Below are 15,876 nucleotides of genomic sequence, written 5' to 3' on the forward strand. Positions count from 1 at the left end.
TTAACAGACCCCCCCCTGACCACCACCCCCCCCCCCCCCCGACCCCGCTGGGGGCTGGGGGGGGAAACCAAGCAGCCGCAGATGACTGCCTGCCACTTCATCCGCGCGCTGGCCCCCTGTTTAAAAAGTTTGAGGACCCCTGCTCTAACCTCTTCTCAGACATTTAGTGATAAGATTCCACACTCTCTTCTCCACCCGTTTCCACAGCCCTAATCATTCAAAGTGTTTCCTAGCATATAGACTATATCTTCTTGCCTTTTCCTCAGTAGACATTTTTCCTCTTAACAGCCTTTGCCATATTTGAATACTATTGGAGGAAAGGTTGAAAAAAGAATTAACAACCTCAATTCTCTCAGTCGTACCTCTTGTAAAGAACAAATGATTCCCAATACTGCTTCTATGGGAAAGATGAAGAAATTATTCCAGAGAAAACTGCCCTGGAAATTCGGGGGATGGTTAGTGGGGTTCTGAGCTGGATTCCCAAATGCCATTCTGACCACAGCCCACAGAGGTCTGCTGAAATACCTGCACAAAACACATCATAGCTCCAACATGTGGCTTTCAACAACCCCTTTCCCTGGCTGCCCCAGCTTTTTCAGCAAACTTCACAGCAGTTTCGTATTCCAGCATTTCCATCCAGAGGCTGAATGCTGAAGCAATGTGTTCTGCTGACTGCATAGCAATAGGTAGGGCAAGAGAGCTAGTTGTCTTGGCACCATGTTGTGTTAAGTCTCTCTTATTCCTCACCAGTGTTTCTGGGTTGTTTGCAAACCCCACAGGAGGCTTTTCAGTCTTTGACCATCCCCATCAGAAATGTTCCGGCAGCCCTTTTTGAGCTTCCAGCTGAAGACCTGCTCAGGTTTTCATTTTAGTGCATAATACAGCAATTGCATTTCTCCCTGCTGTGCAGGATCTGGGACTCTTCTGCATCTCACACCAGGGAAGTAGGAGGGCATGTGCCCAGAGTCCCCAGGCAAACTCACTTGGGCTTTGGTCCTGTCTAGGGAAAAACTTTGGGGAAAGGGACTTCTGAACTCTCTGTGTGCCTGTTCCCTGTGTCCCTCTCGAACACAAGCTGTTGAGTCAAACTCAAACTTTCCCTCTTGGATTTAATTTGAGTTAAGCCATGTTAAAATCATATCTGCCTTGTCTGCAGTAATATTTTACCATAAGGAAGCAAATGATACCACAACGGCACATTAGAGCTCTGTACATAGAGTAGCACAAGACAAGATGACCTTTGGGGGCTTCTGCCTTCCCGTTCTGGGCTGGCATAGTCTTGGGCACAGCTGATAGCAGCTACAGTACGTAGCTACCCACAGCCCCATATCTTTCTTTGAGAAATTAGCTGTTGACTCTTATGGATTATCCTCAGGAAAGAAGAAGCCTGCAGGAACTTCTCTGACTGCTAGCAGTTCTCTCCTGACAGCAGGGTCATGGTGGGGTGCACAGCACAGAACCAAGACATCAGGTAAAGTATACAGGGCAAAAAACACATGGGGAAGGACAACAGTTAACACTTTCAGACATGCTAAATGGACACGTGTCCCCCCCCACCATAAAAGCAAGCAAGGAGTCACTGGGTACTATTCAGTGGTGCTACACCACTTCTTCTACCTGCACAGCATAGGAACTAGAAGGGAAACTGCTCAGCATCATCTGTGAAGGGATTTTTCAGGCAGCCAGTTAAAAACAGCTTTACAAATCTCATTCCCCTGCACTAGTCCTGTGGGAGACAAGTAGGTGGAGAATACTGGCCTCAGTACTCAGATCAGAGAGGATCAAGAAGATTGACAGCCAGCCAGTACTATTCTATAGGGCACCTCTACGACTTAAACAGTCCTGCCTTGCAATGGCACTCTGCTCTCACGGGAACATGTGCCCTTCAAATCCCCCAGGTAAACACAGCTATGCTCACTTCTACTTCCTCTCAAAGAGCAACCAGAGGATAGAAAAGTTCTACCCTGCCAGAGAACTAACTCAAAAGCCAAAATTAGTAAATCACTGTGCACATGATGACGGCAAATGGCAAAGGTTACTCCTATGTATCACTATAAAAAATAACATTAATTGGGATGCTTTGCAATTTCCTGTACAACCCATAATTAGGTTAGATAAGAAGCTAGCACTGTCTAAGTGCTATAAATGTCTAAATTAAGTTATTTTGAAAGTGCTCGGCACTTTGACATTTGAGAGTTCAGAGTAATTGGGGTATTGAAATAAAATTGCTTCTGTTATTTAAAAGGTCATTATCTTCTTCGAGTAGATATATAAGAACTATTTTCCACTCTACTGAGCTGTTCTATTTGGTACAATTAGACCTGCTTGAGTAGATTTCTAGTGGGCCTCCTCCCACTTATCACAGCCCCAGCACTGCCACAGGGAAGGGCCTGGAATATACGGCCCAAACATGGAGTATATCTTCAGCTCATAATCTGGCTCTGAAGAGCCAAGAGCTGCCCAGAGCTTCAAACTGGTGCCCACCATGACCACCACAGACTGCTGCACCCAGCAAGGTGGCAACTGAGTCCTTACACAACCAAGGTCAACAAATGTCAGGTTACAGGCAGAAGCCAGCCTTCCAGGCAGGCAAAGGCTTTAAAGCAAATCAGGATTTCACCTTCCCAACCAATTTACCTCATGGTCTGGCAGCAACTCTGGTTATTTCAATAACACTGCTGGAATCCCTTGATTACAACATGCATGGTCTCACTGTCACAATAAAGATACATTTTTTACTTGCTTACCAGATCTGGTGCTCTGGAACTGTGAAAAAGAAGGGAACCTAAATGACTACATCTTGACTGCATTTTATTTTGGTTACACCAGTGGTGTCAGTAAAATAAGGAGATATAAAGACATAGACATTGGCAGAGGAGATTTAACTTATTAGCACCTCTCCACTGGAGACTGCCACAGCCAGGAGACTGTGAAGACTGGACATAGCACAGGAGTGGCCAAAGAGCCTGTCACTGTTCATTCCAGTGGCTTAATACCTGTGGTCCCCCCATGGAAGGTGGCCATCCCACCAGAACTGGAGCAGCTGTGGGAGCATGACTCTTTGTTGCTCCTCCTGGTCAAGGAACAGATGCACAATGGAGAAGCAAAGTCCTTAGAGCCTCCTGTCCAAGCTGAACAAGGAGAAAATTTCTGACCTGAAACAGGGCAAGTTCCCATGCTGCTGTTGCAGTCACCCACACAAAGACAGCTTCTCCCCCATCAGTAAGAGCTCACAATGTTCTTTCCACCACAAAGGACGCATGTGCCATCCTCAGCTCCAGCCACCCAGCCAGTACACTCGCTGTTGCTCGGTTGGTGACTGCCCCACACCGACAACCCTCCACATGCATAGGGCTTCAACACTTGAGTGTGGAACACATCAAGTGATCACTGAACACAGGCACAACTGTTCCCATCACAAGGCCTACATTTTCTCAGTACTTATTACAGCAAATATTACTCATGGTCACCAAGATCCCAATGTATTGCTGAAGGCTGCCTGGTTCTGGATACCAGGTTTCCATAAGACATTGAAGTTCAGTGCAGAGGAACAAGGGAGTTTCCTTTTAAAGCTTCATGCAGCAAATTTCCAGGAGCCTTCTGACACTTTGGAAGAACTCTGATGACAACCTGTTCACAAGGCAAAAAACATAGGGAAGGCTGGCATTCCTCCACCAGCCCTGTTCCCTCTCACAACTCTCCTATTAGCCTGGCTGACTTCAATGACAGCAATTCCTATGCACACATCTGAAGAGTGACACCAGTAACGCAACAACCAGTCTGCTCCCTGAGTGATGTGTGTGTTCATAGGCAAACAATCACTCCAGCTACCTGGTTCAGAGGTGCTCTTAGTACCAAACAGGAGGAGACAAGAAAGCTGGGATCAGGTCCAGAGCTTTTCTGGGCTTCTTTTACAACTTCCTTGGGATGTCCCTCCTGAAAGATGAGACAAAAGCATGGCAGACCACATTTTCATACAAAAGGGAGCATATTCCTGAAAATTATTTTAACTTGTATGGCACTCGAATAACTTCCCTTGTGAGAGCCATAGGCAACCATGAATGAGATTATCTTCTTGTCAATACCCTCCTGTAACAAGCTTTGAGATCCCTGTATGAAAAGGACTTGGGAACCACAGCGCACAGTGACAATCAGAGGGGAAAATTCCCTGTGGGAATTACAGATTGGTTTGCATGGATTTCTCAAGAGAGGTTTGAGCAAACACTTTTTTTATGAGGATGCAAAAAGGCCTTGCAGTGCACAGGCAGTTCTGCAAATATTGCTTAACTGGTGTTCATTAGACAACAGAAAGCCACAGAAATCAGACAGTATTTAATGCTCACTGTTAACATTTATAAGGCTTCTATTGCTGAACAAGGAAGCAAGATGGTCTGTGCAATAACCAAATAAGTGTAATTAAGGCATTTTAGTGTTTATGGCCCTCAATTAAACTGATTTTTAAAGTCACATAAAGGTTGTGCTGTTCCACATTGCTCTTCTTGGTTTCCCTACAGGGCAGAGTTAAGACCGTGCCTTATTTCTGCATTTCTTATCCTAATGGGATTGGATTTCTTTAAAGGGTAATTCTCACCCAGAGCTACTACCCCTTGCAAAGCTACTTCTGAGGTAAACACTCTGTTGATGTTCACATTGAGCCATTTACGGTAACAATGAAGCTATGCTGCAAGTATATTTGCTGTGGAATTGTTCATTTGCTTTTCAAACATATTCTAGATTTGCTACCCCTACATCCTATGCAACCATTAGAGATTCAGTATCACACCAGTATACTCACCAAGTAGGCACCACTAGTGTCCCTGAGCTAGTACCAAGTCTTGTCTACGTGCCAGTGAAAGCCACCTCCACATCTAGAGCCTACAGAATTTCATGGACGTTCATAATTTACCAAGTACACAGGTGACCAACACAAATATAGAAGTATATGCATGTAAGAGAATGAGTTTCAGCTAACTGTTCAATCATATATTGCAAATTTATAGCAAAATGTTCATGTCACAGGGACTTGCCTGCAGAAAAATGACCAGGTAGCACTCTACCACTTTTGCGCACACTAGCTGTACCAGACCTAGGAAATATGATGACAGCAACATGCTTAAATTTGTGCCTTAACTCCACAAGGAAGGAGTGGTGCTTTTGATACTCACAATATGTATTTCTTTTCATGACTTACAAGTCTGGGGGAAAATCCTCTAGAGGTAGAAACTTTCTCAACCAAGCACTGCTGTACAGCAAATCACTCATAATCAGAATTTTCACCAGGAAAAAACTGCGACCTACTTCTATCCATTTGCCTTTTGTATTCTCCCAAATTACAACTCCCTGAACATTAGAACAAGCTTGACTCAGGAAGACATTAATTCCTGACCTGCTGACTTCCATTCAGACTTGCACACTCGATTTTTCCTCTGTAATCCAAACCAATAGCTAATGCACCTTGTCCTTCTCTTGAAGGTGTAAGAGAACATGAGGCACAAGGAGATGAGCCTGTCAAATCCATGCATGGCTAGCCTACAGTTGGCCTCTTCTTATATCAGAATCAGGTTGATGTCTACAGCATTGGAGCCAGGCTGTAAAGTAGGTGTCAGTGCCAGGTCTAGGAAAGGGACTATCTGCTATTGGCAAAGACAGGCTGCATGAAAAGGCTAAAGGAAGAGGCACAATTATCAAGTTATGAAGATGCTTACTAGGTAAATGAAAACACAGGTAGTGAGCTGCTTTCATGGCTCTTAATAACATATCACAGTTCAGTAAAGCTGTATTCACAGTTGACAGGAGTCCAAGTCTTGCTGTCCATGTTTCCAAATTGCAACTTATTTTTAAGTAATGTGCAGAGGGAAGAGAAAAGAAGCAGTGTACGTAATTTTGTTGAATTCTGTGACAACTGACCTTTCCCCAGTCCTCAGGAAAAGGAAAGACAGGCACGGTCTACCTTTGCTCCACAGGGCTACTTTGATTGCAAAAACATTGGTGCATTTTGCCCTGCTTTCAGTGCATGTTTCACTGAGCACAGAAAGGACAGTATTTGAGTCATCAAGTCACGCACTTGGAGGTTAAAAAGGATAACCAGCCAGGTCATCTGTGTAGACATAACACAGCTTTCCTTATATGTCTGCATCATGAGCTCTAATCACCTCCAATTACCACATTTTCCACAGGCTATTACCTCACTCACTGTGGAGGTCAGACAGAGCTGTGGGGTGGGTTGGGACAGGGACACTTCTCAGCACTCTGCAAGGAAGGAAGCTGTTTGCTATAGGAAGTTGCTCATTCAGCAAAATAATTCAAAAGAAGAGTCCTGAACAAAGCAGTGCCCTACAGGAAGAAGAAAGTTGATGGTGTAGTTAGAAGATCGGTAAAAACCTGTCTTCCTCTCCAGATTCTTCCTAACGATGCTAGCAAGTCTCTAGCACCAAGGTTGTGGCATATAGCGATTCCTCAGCCTCTGGGCGCCCAGTGCAGCACACACAGGGCTTCACTACTGCAGTGCTAACCAGTCCCAGTGCAATGGGAGCCAGGGAACTCTCCTGGCTCTGTCTGTTCAAGGGTGTGTTTGGCGGTATGAACACAAAGGCCTTCATGACCATAATGTTCTTTGTGTTCTTTCTGGTTCTGCCCTGACCTAGACTGTGGTGTTCAGGAAGCTACTCTTGTTAAGTGGTTACTCAGCCCTTCTGTGGTAAGATAAGATAATTTCTTTACCAGGTCAAGGACAGGCAGGGGAGAGCGGGAGTAAAATTACCAGTTTAGCTCCTTCCAATTCTCATAAAATAGTAAGGAGCTTGATTTTTCACACTTTTTCCATTTCCACTAGGGACACAAATAGCATTTACATTTACTGCACTATGGCCTCAGCCTTCTTATACTACAAATACTCTCTTTTACCATGCAGGGTGATTGCGAAGGTAAATCCTGCAGTATGTCGCATATACTGATATTCCAGAGAACACCAGGACAAAGGTAAGAAAGAAGGCAGTGAAGAAGGAGAATGAAAGAATATGTTGGCCAGTTGTGTCAGATCTTCATCCTTACCCATTCCATGCATTTTTCCTACCTTGCTCACTATAAAAAAAAAAAACAAAAAACCAACAACAACCACCAAACACAAAACCCCAAACAAGTCAGGCATTAGGAAACTAAGGATTGCACCATAACACACGTTCACAATGGGGCTGGATAAGGGCAACACTATCAACCTGGGGATTGCTACCTTCACTTTGCAAACAAAATAGCTTCTCAGAAGGCATGCATACATTTTCATGCAGACTCAGGGAAGCAGGAAGAGTAGAAGCAGAGGTATTAACATACTTGTGTGTTAATAAGAACAAAGATACTATGACAAACTCACCTGCCATCTGTCTGCAGCTTCAGTATTTTCTGATTTCATGATAATAAAATTAGAATGTTAATTTTATTCAGCTACGTTGATCTTTGGCATAATCAAAACACTTTAATTTGCTAGCTATTATTTGTGAAATACAATGTATAAAGCCAAATTCAGTATCTAAAATAACATTTAAAATACAAAACTTTTCCCAGGACAGATACTGTAGAATCTCATTGTCTGCGTGCATGTCTGTCAGTGTCTCTCTCACTAGTTGGGAGTCCATTTTCTAATTTCAATCAGACTTGACTGCAGGGTCAGTCCAACAACTCCTTTGAGATTCAGTCCCCAGCCATAGGCTTCCAGTTTTTCTGGTTCTGTCATGTTTTGAAAGGTAATTTTCTCTCCATCCAAAAGGCTGAAAAACTAAGAGTTCTCGCCTATTTCTTCCTATCCATCCACAGACCAGCAGTAGACTCTTCCCCAGTCATCACCAACTAGGAGTTTGGAGGAATTTCTTGAGAAAGAAAGAAAAAAAATATGTTTAAGAATAAGACAGAAATAGGATCAAGACTTTCTCCTGTTTGTGTAGCAATTAGGAGGATGCAACATTCAGGGGAGCAGATTATCTTTAAGGTTAAATTTGAAGAACAATGATATAGAATAGACAAAGATTTGTACCTCAAAGACTGAATCTAGAATTGGACGCAAACTTTCCTGGAGTTTAGTGCATTAGTTGTGGATAATCTAGCCAGATCAGAAACTCTTACCATTCTCTGAGACTCTGTGAATGTTAAATAATCTGCTTGTGCAAGTTTGGACTTGTTAGCACATAAATTATGGCTTCAGCCACTGAAAACTCTGCTGCATGCAATGCCACCAACACTAATGAAACTAACTGTCCCACCTCAAACTTTCCAATTTTCAACACATATAAACATCACACTCACTAAGCGCTCTAAAGCTGAGCATGCAGAATATAGAAATCATTTTAGCATCTATCAAAATGCCAACACTTTTGGAGAGAAAGACAGCAACTGCTTTACAGTATGTCATAACTTCCTGGAGTAGGAGATAACAACAAATATTACAGCTAGATAAAACTGCAGGAGGGGGACTGAGTAAACTAAAACACTGCTGGCTGTGCAAACTGAGTGGAGTTTAACAACTGAGCTGTCCTTTGGCCAAAAACTTCCTGTTTACATTTTAAGGAGATAGTATCTCCAGAAACTGCTAGGATACTGTTTTTTCTATGGTGCAGAAGCAGTGTAACAACTACTGATCTCTACAACTATACTGGCCAAACCCTACTGTTTCTCCTGAGTTGCCTCCTATCCAACCATTGACTTTCCTGACATCCTTCAATCAATACAGTTACCAGGCCAGCTCCCAGAGTGACTGCATTTGGTTAAGAGTGGTTTGACTGAGATACAAAAAAGAAAAAACAAAAAAAACTACCAAATGGCAACAAAAAAACTCAACAACAACAAAACCCAGAACCCCAAACCCCAGCACTAATACCAACTCCAGAATAAAATGAAAAGCTCTGCAGATTTAGGGCAGAGCAGTGGTGGCCCGAGGCTGGTGTGATGCCTTCTGCTGGGCACCGGCTGCTAAGCCAAGGGAAGGACAATACCTGGATACAGCCAGTGCTGTCACTGCTGGGCTGGTCTTACTTGGTTTTCCAGTCAAGGCAAGGCTGGGATTCAGTTCCCGACAGAGAACAAGATGTTTTCCACACTTGTTACCTGTTGTGTGGTTTAAAAATAAATATTTAGAAAGTGTCTGGGGGCAGCATGGATGGGATTGTTATTATTTACAGTCAGCAAGTTGTTAAGTTGAGAACAAATATATTTAATCTCTGCCTGTGCTGTTGCAAAATAGGCCCATCCCAATTTAATTTGTGGCTATGATAGTTACATGTGCTGACGTGCGGCTGTATCAATTGTGTGCTAAATTGGATTTGTGTATTATTGCTTTCTAAATTGCATGCCTAGTTCAGCAAAATTGTTCATCAGTTTTCACTGGCTCTATGCTTAATAAGATGTCCCACAATACCTTGCTGCCAGGATATAATACAGCCCATAATTGCCTAGTAAAAAAGAAATTACATAAAGCTCTGGTATTATCAACTTATCTAAATCTGCTCATAACAGAACCAATAATTAAATGCTGAGAACATTTCACATACACACACACACATACATACACACACACCTAACAACATAACTCAATCATAGTTACTTTGGTCTTTTTAATGACTGTGGTTTGTATTAATTTTATTTTCTTTAATGCATATAATGAGATGTGGGAATATTTGGCCATTTAAAATAATTCTGAAGTCATCTGAATCGTTTAAGGGAGTGTGTCACTGCTTTGATTACACCTCTTAGCTCTTTATTAAAGAACACTGGTGCTGTATGCATTTGAAAACTTGCATCCTTACAGTCATGTGCAAACAGGTGTGTGTGTCTACACATCACCAGGTGCCTGGGTCAGTGCATGTCTTACATGACCCTCTCTGAAAAAGGCAGAAACAGGAGCATTCTGCTGTGCTCCCATGGGCAGATTTTAAGTCTCTGCTTAGAAACCAGTTTAAGAAATAAATTCTAAAAATAGTTAAAAACTCTGTTTGCTCAAAGACATGCCTATGCAATTGTACTTGAGTATATATGTAGATGAAGGCATCTGCCACAGGAAGTTATGGACAAGAACTTAGGAAATTCTTAAAACATATTGGATGTTTCTATATGTAAAAAGAATCTGCAAAATGACTACAGAATACTACACAGGTTTTTGAAGGAATGTTGAGTCTTTTGGTTTGATTTACAGCAATCTCTGATTAAAGGCCACAATGAAACCAAATACATAGCTACCACAGCCAGCCTGTCTCACATCTGGCATCTCTGGTGTTCTTGCACCTTCCTCAGAATCATCTGGTTCTAGCTACTCCGAGACATGACAAAAGGTAGGATGGGCATCTGGTCTGGCGTTTCCAATATGCCTCTGTACATATAAATATTTTCATATAGCATTCTAAGTAGTGTAGATGTCAAGTTCCATGAACAGCACTTCTGAACATCTCAGTGGTAATGCCCAATTACTCTAGAATATATTTTTATGCAGATGTTACATCTATAGCTTTATATCTATGCAAATCGTGTGCCTAAAATTGAAGTAATAGAGAATGCCTGTAATGAGGATCACAGGAAATAAGTGGTGTAAATTATACATACTAACACCACAATTTCTTTCCCTTATAAAATGTGCTGGGAAGAGAAGAGAGCTGTGCTATTTAGGATGTGCCTTTAAAGCTCCCTGGCAGGTTTCAGCTCCCGTATTTGTTAGAACAGAGAAGTAAGCCTGAGTTGTTTTTAATACCAGTCAGCACCGTACCCCCATCATGTTATTATCCTCAACTCTGTGCGAAATCCAGGGTATCAGCTTTGGCTTGGCACACTTTTGAATAAACAGCTCCAAGCACTAGGGCCTGCTGCTGGCCTCCCACAAGTTTGAAGGGCCTCTGACCCCATTTAAGGTGGCAAAGACAACAAAATTCCCTGTTCCATCCCAGGGTAGGATCTGGCAGTGCCCAGTCTGACGTTATGCTAGGATACTTTAGTACAAGCCATCAGCAAAGGTGCCAAGGGAATGGGCTTTCTGGAACCAGGATAGTTCATTAGTTTCATAGGTTTATGCAGAAAGGTGATCTATCAAGCTTGACAGAACCCACAACAGAGCCTATGAAGAAGCATGTAGCTTCATTCAGGCAGGATGTGCCCATGAGACCAGTGGCTCAGGGGCACTCCCAGTCTCTAAGGTAGGGCAGTGGCTACCCACTGCTGCTGGTTACTTCTGCAGAAACGCTGCACCAGTTACCTGCACCATCTCCCCTTCACACCACTGCACTCACACACCCTCTTCTTCCTCACAACCAAACAAGGTCTGCAGGACACAGTCACACTGCAGTGCACAGCCCACCCTGTGGTCATACCTGTGTTGCCTGGCTCTGCCACTGTGTCTCTCTGCAGTCTCAGTTCAGTAGCTTGCTCTGGAGTATTGGTGTATTTGATCTTCCACAGCTGTGCCGGCAAGGAGGTAAAAATGTAAAAAGCATGGATTATAACAATGCAACAAGAGAGAGATGTGGCTGTCTGCTTCCCAGCAAGGGGTGGAAATTGGACTTCTAACATCAGAACAGGATTTCACAGTCATCTCCGCCACTGTGCTGCAGGATGTCATGCTGGAGAATTGTGTGGAGTAAGCTAGTGGGGTTGTGAGGCTGACATGCTAATGAGGATCCCAGTAACCCAGGAAGCTCTCCCACCAAACTGGAGGTGGAACCAGCAGTGAATTCCTGCTCCTGAGAAAGTATGATTTAATAAACCAAATCTCCGAAACCAGACTTAAACATATATCCAATGGGCAATATGATTTTTGCTTTCAAAACCACACCAGAATGAAAAACACATTTTCAAAACTTCTCCTGAATGGCAAAGACTCCTCCATTCAGCAGGATAAAAGTTGATAGAAAGCAAGCATTGTACTGTGATATTCATCATCTTCCCTGTGCTGCCCTGTTAAGAAAGTGGTATGGGCTTTTAGTAGCTCCATCTGTCCATTTAGGATGCAAAATTTGTCTGATCTACAATGAATCAGGATTCCTTTTCTTTTCTTCCATCCACCTACCCTCACCACTCCATCTGTGCTTCCTGTGATGATGATGCTGTGTGTATCCCAGTCCATCACTTCAGCAAAGCAGCAGCAAACAATATGGCACTTGGGGCTGCAGGTGGTGTTAACACTTGCAAGAAGCTGACCATTGATGGTCCACAGATATAGGTAAGATCCAGCACAAGTGATAATATCACCCTGGAACAAAGCAAGAGGCAATGTTTCAAAATCCTACATTTATCCTCCTCACAACTTTTAAGTGCTGGTTATAAATTACAGAGTTGCTCTGACTTAAATTCTGACTTTTGTTTTGCCTCTGGGCAGATGATGTAAATCAGACAAAGGAAAAATGATATTTTTTTCCTCATTAAAAGTTCTGACATTTTTACATCATAGAAACCCAAGACAACTATCTCAGATTTAGCAAGATAATACAGAAACAAAGTTTATTTACATCTTAAAATGAAAACATTTATTTAAATGTTCCCTTTCTATTTTCCAGAAAATCCAGGCTTTTAGTTGAAAAGCAGACTGACAGACTGACCTAGCTACTGTCAGAGGCAGGGGCTGTGCAGAGGTAATGGCTAGCACAGTTTCCGGGCCAGGACTAGCACTCTGCAGTTTTACAAATAAGCATTCTTTTAAACAAGGACATGTTCACCTGCTTAGCTGTGAAGCCTTCAGTGATTTCACAATCCTCCTCTGCCCCTCACAGGGAGCTTAATGTCATCGCATTTGTAGACTTGCATTTGACCAATGACCAGCTCAGCACTCGGTGGCCTGCACTTCTGATGCACAAAACATCCTTTGCAACTGCATCTCTCATCTCCCTTCCACGCAGGTGCATACTTTTGCCACACACCGCATGTAAGGAGCAAATACACAGGTAATCCCTTAGGAGCAAGAAGCAGCAGAACTAAGAACCAATGCTGCAGTTTTGAAGGATCTTATTAAGAGTGCATTTTGATCAAGTTACTAATTGACCACCTGACCTTTCCAGCTTTGATGCATACTAAGAACCAGCTAAATAGAACATAATCAGCAAAGTCATCTGATTCTGGCAAAGGCCAGTGTGCCCTTAAATTAGCGGCATGCATCTGGTTTAAATCAACTAACATGTACCTCCCCCCTGCCTGATCTGGGTCCAGGGCCCTTCACACTGCAGGGCAGAATTCTGAAGATAAAACAAGGATAGTGCATTCAAAACAGAGTTGCCAATAATTAAAGAGATTAAATTTCAGCTACCTTATCTGCATGAGAGTACATAATGTCCAGGCATTTGGTAATGATCTACAGTGTTTTTCTGGTCTAGACCAGGGATTTAAAACTAACTGAAACTGTTAGTAACAGGAAGCTTTTACAGTCCTCCATAGCATATAAACTTTTTGGGACAACATTTTATTTTGTGTCTACATGATAAAAACATCATAAGGTTTGAATCTATAAATAGAGCTTCTAGATCAGGGGTCCTCAAACTTTTTAAACAGGGGGCCGGCGCGCGGATGAAGTGGCAGGCAGCCATCTGCGGCTGCTTGGTTTCCCCCCCCAACCCCGGCAAGGGAGGGGGGGGGCGGGGGGGTTCTGTAAATACCGGAGGCCGGATTGAGGACCCTGGGGGCCGTATCCAGCCCGCAGGCCGTAGTTTGAGGACCCCTGTTCTAGATACTCAAGCAAATACAAAACCCAACAATCACATAACAAAGAGCCGTATAGAGTTCTTATTTCACAGAAAAGTATGTGGTTCACCAGTTTGTTTCCTTCAAACGTTTGCTTCAAATTGCTCTGAATTTTCCAGGAAAAAAACCCTTGTTACTAAACATACAATTTTGTGTCAATCAAAATATTTAACTTAGCACAGTGGAAACATTTTGTTTCTATCTTCGTGTTACAATACATAAATATATATATATATATAAAAACCAACCCACAAAACAAAAAACTAATACCCAAACACATTTCAGAATTAAGCATCCTGTTCTGCTAACATCAAAAAAGATTTTTTCATCCACAACATAGGGACCCCTTCATCTTTCTTTTTTTGAAGCTTCAGTCATAGTTTCCTAAGGTTTTTCCCCTTTTAAATAAATCTTTCTTCAGACTATTGTCCAAACAGTTTAACCATTTGCACCTCAACAGCTTGGAGGACTGTGCTTGGATCAATCACCAGACTGTTCCTGGCACAGACCATTTCATTTTTGGACAGCTTTAGAAGAGGAGCTACCAACTAAAAAGTCTCTGTCAATGGTGGGTGGGTACATAGAAAGAAGAGGACTCCATCTTTCTGGGCTCTCAAGCCCATGCTTTGTGCCAGCCCACCCACTCATTTCTGAATGCTTCGTACTGCTTCAGCTGGCTTCATAAGGGACCACCATGGTATACTGAACTGGCCTGCTGAAGCCACTGGCTATTTTACACTAACAAGGACCCCTGGCACTGGGAGCTGAGCTGGCACTGAACAGGCTACTTAATTCCCATTCCCAATTGCTAACCTTCGGATCGTATGGTTAATAAAGTTCTGATATGAGATGCCTGCTTTGATGGAGACTAAGTAGAGAATATCTGCCTGGTTTCTTACTGCTGTGTACTCAGATTTGGCTGTCTTGGTACAAGCTCCAGTAGTGGATCCAACCTCAAATTGTCTGAGCAGCTGGAGTCCTGCTCTAGTATGTTAGCAGAGACAAAAAATACACATATGCAAGCAACACTTTTGGGAGGTAGAAGGTTGGAAAAAATCTCATCCAGAGTGCTTAAAGTAAAATTCAATACAGAATATTTTCCTATCAACATGCATGCAATTCTGCCCAGGCACAGACACAGACCACTGCCATCAAAAGCTCCCCCAGACCTGAGAGTAGAAGGGAAAGCAAAAAGCCAGTGTTGTCACCACAAAGGTGTAAGGCAGTTGTCAGCTGAGGCAGCAGACTGAGGTCTAATGTCTCAACTGACATGGCTCTGCTGCTTGAATGTCAGGAGAAATTAATGAAATAATGGAGGCAATAAGGTTAAGGGTGAGCCAAATCCAGGATCTACTAGGGTAATACTTCATGCTCTGTAAACTAAAAGTTGTTTAATCTTGCTATCTACCCATCCAAAGATGTTTCTACTTAGCTACTCAGTCTAAGATGTTGCTTTTAGTGCTCGCCTCTCATCATTAAGAACACTATTAGCAATCTCTGTAGAAAGAAAAAAATCAATGTATCAGACTCTCAGGATGTTTTTATGTTGGGAAAAGCACCCATTAAATTATCATGAAATGTTCATGGATGCATCAGAAGAAAGATGATAAATGAAGATCTTACTGTTGAATTGTTGATGGCAACAGAACAGAGGCTTGCCCTGTGGGCAGGAAGCTGGTTTATGTACGTCAGCTGGTTCAGGTCCCAGATGATGCAGGTTCTGTCATCGGATCCACTCACGAAGATGCTGTAGGTCACAGATGCAGCAAGGCAGGTCACTGCCTGAGTGTGCCCATACAAAGCCTGGTGGGGAAAAAGCAACAAATAAACCACAGCAGAGGCTGGCTGATTTACTAGGGAACCACAGTCCTACTGTCAGTTTGCTTAGTAAGAACAGCAACCTAGTCATTCTTTGGAGAACTGAAAAGGGTGTGAGGGGGTAATACTAAAGCATCTTATAGAAGCACCCTTGTTCTCAACTCATGATTGAAGAAAGTTGAGGCTCCAAGAGATTATATGACTTGCCCCAAGTTGCACAGTAACTCAGGGCCCTCGGCATACATTTCAGACTCTACAACTCGGCTTTGTGCTCAAAAGCACATTTTTCACTTCAGTCCATGCAGTTTTAAGTAAAATTTATGCTTGGAAATGACAGTTTCTCAATCTTTTAAAAAAATTGTGAAA

General features: G+C 42.8%; 1 protein-coding gene across 7 annotated transcripts in view; it reads right to left on the reverse strand.

Annotated features, from left to right (window-relative positions):
- Nucleotides 1-7,409: 7,409 nt before the first annotated feature.
- Nucleotides 7,410-15,876, reverse strand: part of WDFY4 (WDFY family member 4) — a 144,870-nt gene continuing 136,403 nt past the window's right edge. For all 7 annotated transcript variants that reach the window (XM_056352640.1, XM_056352639.1, XM_056352638.1 and 4 more), the window contains 5 exons: nt 15,316-15,495; nt 12,032-12,214; nt 11,337-11,424; nt 8,979-9,090; nt 7,410-7,859 (listed from right to left, as the gene is read on the reverse strand). In XM_056352640.1, the coding sequence (XP_056208615.1) occupies nt 7,793-7,859; nt 8,979-9,090; nt 11,337-11,424; nt 12,032-12,214; nt 15,316-15,495 (630 nt within the window). In that variant the 3' untranslated portion in view covers nt 7,410-7,792. The remainder of the gene's footprint in view (nt 7,860-8,978; nt 9,091-11,336; nt 11,425-12,031; nt 12,215-15,315; nt 15,496-15,876) is intronic.

This window comes from Falco biarmicus, chromosome 9 (assembly GCF_023638135.1).
Source record: "Falco biarmicus isolate bFalBia1 chromosome 9, bFalBia1.pri, whole genome shotgun sequence".
Classification (NCBI taxonomy): domain Eukaryota; kingdom Metazoa; phylum Chordata; class Aves; order Falconiformes; family Falconidae; genus Falco; species Falco biarmicus.